Consider the following 8,156-nt stretch of genomic DNA (forward strand, 5'->3'; position numbering starts at 1 on the left):
CAGGGTAAGTCACTGACCTCCAGTCCACTTTTTATCTCCTGTCAACTTGCATTATCAATCTTTGATTTTTGAATATGTTATAAAGTACATTATTTGGTTCAGATTTTTCATCCAATGATAATTATCATGTTGTTGTATTCCTCCCAGCTTGGACATGCACCCAGGGCCCACAGCTGAAAAAGGCATTGCAGGTTGATGCTGGCCTGGGACAAGTGGTTGCTACAGACACAAACCGTCAAGCCTATTTTCTGAGTGGCTCATCCTGGACCAGACTGCCAAATGCCAACCTGAAGCATATCTCAGTGGGAGAAGCAGGGATATGGGGGATTCATGTTTCAGACTACATCTACAAATATGTGGGTGGCAGCTGGGCACGAGTTCCAGGTAAAGAAACCATTTTCACCTTCTTTACATCAAACGTCATTAGAAATAATTTGATAAATCATCACATTTGCAATACATTATGGTAGATATGATGTGGTATTTGGACTGTTTTTTTGTTGTTGTTATCAATTGTTTTTATTATCAAATCGACAATACAATTATATTCATGGTATTTGGACTGTTTATTGACACCCCTATAGCACCGTACTTAATATCTTATTTTTTTTCCCATTGGTGCCTTTAGGAGGCTTGATACAGGTGGATGCTGGAGGCAATGATTTTGTTGTGGGAGTTAACAAAGGCAACCAAGTTTTTTGTCTTAGGAGTGCTTACACAAGGGCCTTCAATGGTCGTGGCTCTGTAGGATGGACTGAGGTAGGAGGAAGATTGAAGTACTTCAGCTGTGGCCTATATGGATGCTGGGGAGTCAACAGCGGAGACAACATCTACTTCAACGCGGTAAGATTTTTGGGTTACAAATAACTAACTAACTGACAGTGAGAAATAAAAACATTAGAGAAATAAAATGTATAAAATAAAGATATAAAATAAAATATATATTTTTGAATTCCTTCCAATAAAAGTAACTTTTAAAAAGCGATTCAAAGAAGAAAGAAGACACTGATTTAGCAATCTCAAGCTGAGCTCCTCAGGCAGGTCATTCCAGAGCCAAGGGTCCCTGTGAACAAAGGTCGGCATTCTTTGGGCTATGAAGATGACTACTAAATGTTGATGATGTGTTTTTCTTTTTTAATATATAGCTCAAGTCTGCAGCCACCTGCTCATTCTCAGGCTGGAAGCACATTGGAGGAAAACTCTCAATGATTGAGGTGGGGAGTGACGGCAATGCCTTTGGGGTAAACAAGAGCGGTCAAGTTTTCCAAAGGTGAGCCATAACTGAATTTACACTTGTATTTTCCCCATTTTTTTGTGTGAACACTGAAATCTTGATCTCTTTAAGCCTCCATGGTTTAACAGTTTTTATTTTTCATAATTTGATTTATATTGGATTTTTCATTGTTGTCTGTTTGTATTGTAAATCACTTTGAACTGCACTAACATTTATGAACAGTGGTTTATAAATAAAACTTACTGAGTTGTCAAGTTTCTGTAGAACGTTAGTCTCAAAAACTTTAATCTTCAAATTGACATGTCAGTTTCAATTTAAATGTCTATTATGCATTATACTGCATGCAATATGCATTATAATCTGCTTATATCAATGTAGAATTATATTTATGTACTCATAAATATTCATAATGCTTTATATCAATAATCATAACACGTTATAGAGCATTTAATCATCATCAACACTGAATCACAAACATTTTTGGCAAGGATCATAGGGTATTAAAATTCTCATAGTTATAATACAATCTATTAATGTTATAATACATTACAATTGCTGTTATGATGAATATTGTGATTATAGTCATTGGGTGCTTTAAGTAAAGCAATGACATTCCTGGAGGAGTAGGCAGAGAAAAATCAGTGACTTATAATCACACTATATGCATTATACAATTATTATAATGTATTACAACTCTACGATTAACTATTACACTATGATCTTGGCAAAAGTAATTAAGTAAGTAAGTAAGTAAGTAAGTAAGTAAGTAAGTAAGTAAGTAAGTAAGTAAGTAAGTAAGTAAGTAAGTAAGTAAGTAAGTAGATAAAGTAAGTCAGTCAGTCAGTCAGTCAAAAGTTGCGATGCATAACAACCATATTTTGATTATCGCGATAATATCGTAAATCGCAATTATTTTGGTCACAATAATCGTGACATGACATTTTCGATAATTTACGACCTGATGTGGAATGATTACCACAACCATGAGAAGTCCATGTTTGCTGTTGTTTAAGCTAGGCTATTGCGCAAATAACGCAGATGAGCATAGCAACGGTAGCACATTACGGGCATCAATACAAGCCAAATGGAAATGCTTTCTGTGGACAAGGCCCCATAATTAGTATATGAAAACTAATAGAATACGCACGTCACTTCATTGAGGTGCTGGGTTGGAAAGTAATATGAAGAAAAATAAATTAGTATAGACATTGGCTTCGATGTGTTACCTCCATGTGCCCAATTCCATGGTATGTGACTCTAACATTTATACATCAATATTGTGTCCTAACAGAACTGGCATTTCCAAAGGACGTCCGGATGGGAGCAGTTGGAAGGTGGTTCCCTTGTGCGTGACCATGAGACAAGTCTCATATGATCTTGGTACCATTTATGGTGTGTCCACCAGTGGAGTCATCATGAAGTGCACTGCATGAGGTGTCAACACTGTGGCAGACATTCAGTTCTCTTCTACTTCTAATAGCTGACAATCAAATAGTTATTAGCACAATGATACATTATTAGATCATCACACTCTGTCATTAGGGATGTGACAAGGGGGTAGGGAATGTTTCCTTACCGGGTAATTTTATTTGCTGTAAACATATAACCCTGGTGCTCTCTCTCCTGTGTTCAATCATTCAATAAACTTCTATTCAGCATTGAAAACAACACAAAAACTCTTTATTTATTACTGCCCCTGCCAACCTTTGTCAGGTAATCCTTGTCTGTCTGGTTCCTTACAAAAATATTTACTTTTCAGATAGACACTTTGGTCAGAAATGACCATTTATTGCAATGCTATTGCATTCAGTTTGGCGGTGTGACTCTGCTCCTGTGATAGTACAGATTATCTGCACAAGCATGACATCTGAGATCACAAACCTCCCAGAAGCAGAGCAATAAGATACATAGTTGTGCATCAACAAATAGTATCCTTCAAAGGCATAGGTTAATATACAGATTAACATGCAATCCACAGAACATACAATCCACAGAAACAAACATTTAGATATTGAGCCCTTTAAAGACATAAGTTAAGATACACAGAACATCATACCATCCACAGAATCATATACATTTACTTAGATGGCAGAGGAGGAGTCTGGGGAGGTGGAGGGAGTTTGATAACACACAGCTGCAGGAACAGCTGTGGCCAATGCTGAACATGAAGAGTGAACAGTGTTCTCTATCTCATTGAGACTCTTTCTCCACCCAACATATTTCATATGTATTGGGAATGACCCCACTTCGCTTGTAACGTGGATATTTATTTATATGATAATAATATAAGACACATAGACCGGTGGGATTTCTGAAAAATGTGATTAGAGGCATTTTGGGGTAAAAGTGGGCTACCAGGCCATTCAACATAATTCAAGGGTGCTGAATCTGAAAAACATGGTACCCATGCAGCATTTTTTGTTAACCTTCTTATTTGCATAACAAAATGGCTGCCAATTTTGAACAATTTCTTCAATAACTCTATAACAACAAAGCAAGGACAACTGACAAATAAAGTGTATTTATCTATGTTCTGAGGGTCAGACAATGTGTGTAAGGTATTTATTTTGTAATAAGTGGTAAGCTTGCTCCTAAATATGCAAATTGGAGGCCACCATTACAGAAAACGGTTTAGTACTCAAAGGGGTCCTTATTTTTCTTTCTTTTCAACTTATCTGTATTTTTGGGTGTAGGCAGTGGCAAGCATGCGTGGACACGAGGAACTAGGGCAGCCATGCCAGCATTGTTGTCCTGTGGCAGAGGGAGAAACAGGATGAAGCAGAGCACAAGCACAAGCACCAGGCTGAGCACAAAGCAACAGCAATAGGCTAACATAGCTCCTAACAACCGTACATTCATACAGTAGGTGACCATCAACCAGGAAGTGAGAGCATGCCATGGCTCCGGAGAAGGTGAGGGTTACAGGTCTTTGAAACCACGCGGTCTTGATGGACGGCAAGGTGATGCAATTAGTTGCATATACTTTCTCCGGGGCGAATATTATTCTCTGTGTTTTTGGCTAAAACTGAATGTTTTTCATTAAAAGGTTAAAGCACTATATTATGATAATCATTGCTATATAGACTGTTTGTTCAGTAACGGGAGTCTCCCTGTCTCTCCAGCTCTTTAATAAACAGAAAATACATTTTCTGGTAGGTGTCAAAATCTCAGCCAATCAGGAGAAAGTACCCATTTTTAAGCTTACTTTTTATAGTGTTCCAGTTCCAATTTTGCATGCTCATTTCTTAGTGTCATCATTTCCAATTTCACTTGTTTAATCTGTATCCTGATTGAGTTCTCTATCCTGATTGGATAAAATTGGAAATGAACCAAAATGCATTTTCTGTTTTATAAAGAGCTGGAGAGACAAGGAGACTCCTTTTACTGAACAAACACTCTATAGCAATGAGTACTATCAGAATATAGAGCTATTTAACACTTATTTTAACCAAAGAAAATCACTTACCCTACCTTTAAAACACCATTGCAAACATCAAGCCACAAAGAAATAAAGGAAAGTGTTTGACATTCAGAAGCAATACAGTTAACTAAATGGGAGGTATTTGTAAGGCTATTGGACTGATATATTTAGTGGTGTAGGCTGTACCAATATGGAACTTCTGGGCCGATACTGATATACGATGTGTATTAGCTATTCCAAATCCATACCCTTTTAGTATGGTTCGCTCTGCACTGTGAGGTCATGTATAGAGTACAGCCCTGGGGGACCCTGGTCAACAAAGTATATACTGTAAGGTTTCAGTGTTTAAAGACACACAGATGGAACATCAACAGAAATAAATAACACTTTTTTTAGGAGAACTAGTTTTTGTATAATCCTCTGCTTGTGGATTAAAATTCTGGACCCGCATGTGTGTGTGGCAGTGTAATCACTAATCAGTCCTGTCTGGATGGATGGATTTTCATGAAAATTGGTGGGAATGATCAGTAGGCTGTCCTGACAAAATCATGAACTTTTGGGTTGAAAAGGTCAAAGGCGACAAAGGAGACTTCCGGCCGCAGGATGATGGCGGCAGACTGAAAAGTGGCGTCCTCGCCTAAACCCTAAATCAAACTAATACTATGAAATAACAAATGTAAGAACCTAGAAAATAGAAACTCAAGCTGACGGGGAATGAACCTCAGATCTGGATTAACAACAACGACTTTTGACCGAAAAAAACAACAGCACCGTAAGATGTCTGACAAACAAAAGAAAGCAGCCTGTCTTAAGACAACAGAAGACAGCGAAATGAAACAACTATTACTGGATATAAAAAACTCCATCACGGCAGAGATTCAAGAATTTAGGTCGGAATTCAAAACTCACCGTGAAGAGACGGAGCGAGACATGAAGAAAATAATAGACCAAACAACGGAACTCCGCCTCATTACAGAGAAAACACAATCCAGGATGGACGATATAGAACACAGAGTGGGTGAGATACAAGACTCAACTATATCCCAAGAGCAAACCATCAAACAACTAAAGCAGAAAATGAATGAGATGGAGATAGAGATGGATTATTTAGAAAGTAAATCCAGACAAAACAGTGTGCGTATCTTTAATGTCACCGAAAAGAGTGAACGAGATGATATGGTGGGATTCCTGACAAAGTTATTCAATGAAGTACTGGAATTACCAGGAGAATTCAACATAATTCGAGCACACCGCATCTATAAGGAGAGCACAAAAGCCAGACCAATTATCGCCGCTTTCATGAACTTTGATACAAAGAAGAAAGTGATTCAAACGGCGTGGGGAAAGAAACAAGTGCTGTTTAATGGAAATAGAATATACTTCGACCACGACCTGACCACCAAAGTCAGGCAGAAGAGAGCCTTGTATAAGCCGATCAGAGACAAACTACAGAGGGACAATATACGTTCTTTTATCATCGCACCAGCCAAGCTGAAAGTGTTCAACACAGACGGATCAGCGACGATCTACAGCAGCCCAGAGGAGGCGTCGGAGGCTTTGGAATTACGCGGATCAACTACAAGTCCAAGTGCAAAAGACGACCCCCCTGGAACACATGAGGAACCAGGAGACTCTACTAGGCCCCCACCGCCTGAATGGATCACTGCGAATTAACCACTACTGCGAGGATAACGGTCACTGACATAAAAGACGAACAAACGGTTAAATGAAGTGCGCCGCAGTTTGGGAATGAAATAGAGACACGTGAGTGACATTCCCCAGAAATGACATTGCTTCAATCATAAGCGTATATTCTTTAAACTCAGTTGTATGACGAGCAGTCAGAGCCTCTATTCTCTGTTCTACTTCTCCCCACTGACCCTCTCCCTCTCTCTCTCTCTCTCTCCTTTTTTCTTTCTCTCTGTCTTTCTCTCTCTCTCTCTCTCTCTCTCTCTCTCTCTCTCTCTCTTTCGCCCGCGCTCCCGTCCCCTAGCGCGCACTTGCGCGTCGGGGAAACGGAGCGGGGGTGGGTGGGGGTGGGTGGGAGGGAGGATGTGTTGGAGGGGGGGGGGGGTTAGAGTAGTGGACGTGCCCCCGCTCGTGTCTGTGTTGTGTGTGTGTGTGTGTGTGTGTGTGTGTGTGTGTGTGTGTGTGTGTGTGTGTGTGTGTGTGTGTGTGTGGGGCCATGATGTAGATATGAGTGAGTGCACAGTATGAGTAGTAATGTTTGGATGTGTATAAGCTCTGTGTATGTATGCATGCAGGAGGTTATGTATAGGTTTAGACACTAAGCTATTTTATGGTGTGTGCATGGCCATATGTGCAAGTGAGGGAAGCGGATCTAAATAACCATGTAGAGGTAAACAGACAAGTGGAAAGCCATACATGGCGAAGTACATCACCCTCTAAGTAGGACCCTGGTCGCCCCTTAATACATTGAGTACTTTCATTGTTTATTTATCTTAAATGTTTTTTGTTTTTGTTTTTTCCTGCCCTTTCGTTTTCTCTGTCTCTTTGTTTGTACAATAATTGAAGGTTTTGAAAAGATAAGTTCATGAACTATGTTCTTAAATAAATAAACTGACATAAGTTAAAATAGGAAGAGAGTAATTGGTGATTTAGCCACAATGTCAGAATTGAACTTTAAACAGAGAAGGTAATGTTTAAAAGACAGATATAATTTTGGGTCCCAAAGATGACCATGAACATGAACGGATATTGAATCTCTTTTTGTTTTTACTTTATAAGATATTTAGTTATATGCTCTGCATGGTTAAAGTACATTTGAAAATACACCACGAGATACTGTAAAAAAAAAAAAAAAAAAAAATTTGAAAAAAAAAAAATTGAAAAAAAAAACAGTAAGGACAGGACACATTAATATTATTATGACTGTTAATACTATTGATTATTATTAGTTTATTTGTATCAACATGATTAGACATGACCCTCTTTTTGTTATGAATACCTTTTAAGGGGAGAACTCCCCTACTAAATGTCTTTTTCTTTTTTTTGTTTAAGATTCTTTTAAATCTATTTTTTTTAAAGAAATAGCATCTGGAAGAGTGAGTTTCAGTTCTTAGTTAATTAATGGGGCGACTGATCATGTTTATGATTTTGTTTATTAATTTATGCTTGCTTTGTCCTTCAACACCAGCACTATTATTATTATTATTATTATTATTACTATTATTATCATTATTATTATCACCATTAAAATTACTATTAAGTTATCTTTGTTCGTTTAGGTCCACACAGCTTATTGAGACGGTAATGGAACATAAGGTTGAAACTATTAGAAATCTAGGCAGAAATTGAATGGGGGTAAAAGGGAGAAGGACACATATTGTAAGAAATAACTAAAGGAAAGATTAAGTGTTCATCCTCGTTGATAGAACACATACTTAACCATGCAATGATGAACGCATGGACAGGTAAAGCAAGCTACTCAAGTAAAGGAGTAGAAAACCAGGAAGTCATTTTAAGGTTTTCTTTTTTTTC

General features: G+C 38.1%; 1 protein-coding gene across 1 annotated transcript in view; it reads left to right on the forward strand.

The window, feature by feature from the left end:
• LOC311039895 (fish-egg lectin-like) overlaps positions 1-2,808 on the forward strand; it is a 2,912-nt gene extending 104 nt beyond the window's left edge. Inside the window, exons 1-5 of the mRNA XM_084049906.1 lie at positions 1-4; positions 148-384; positions 629-843; positions 1,146-1,270; positions 2,526-2,808. The exon at positions 1-4 is cut by the window's left edge and continues 104 nt beyond it. Of these exons, the coding sequence (XP_083906032.1) occupies positions 1-4; positions 148-384; positions 629-843; positions 1,146-1,270; positions 2,526-2,667 (723 nt within the window). The 3' untranslated portion in view covers positions 2,668-2,808. The remainder of the gene's footprint in view (positions 5-147; positions 385-628; positions 844-1,145; positions 1,271-2,525) is intronic.
• Positions 2,809-8,156: the final 5,348 nt, after the last annotated feature.

The sequence above is a fragment of the Gymnoscopelus microlampas genome (assembly GCF_963454915.1).
Source record: "Gymnoscopelus microlampas genome assembly, chromosome: 23".
In the NCBI taxonomy this organism is placed as follows: Eukaryota; Metazoa; Chordata; class Actinopteri; order Myctophiformes; family Myctophidae; genus Gymnoscopelus; species Gymnoscopelus microlampas.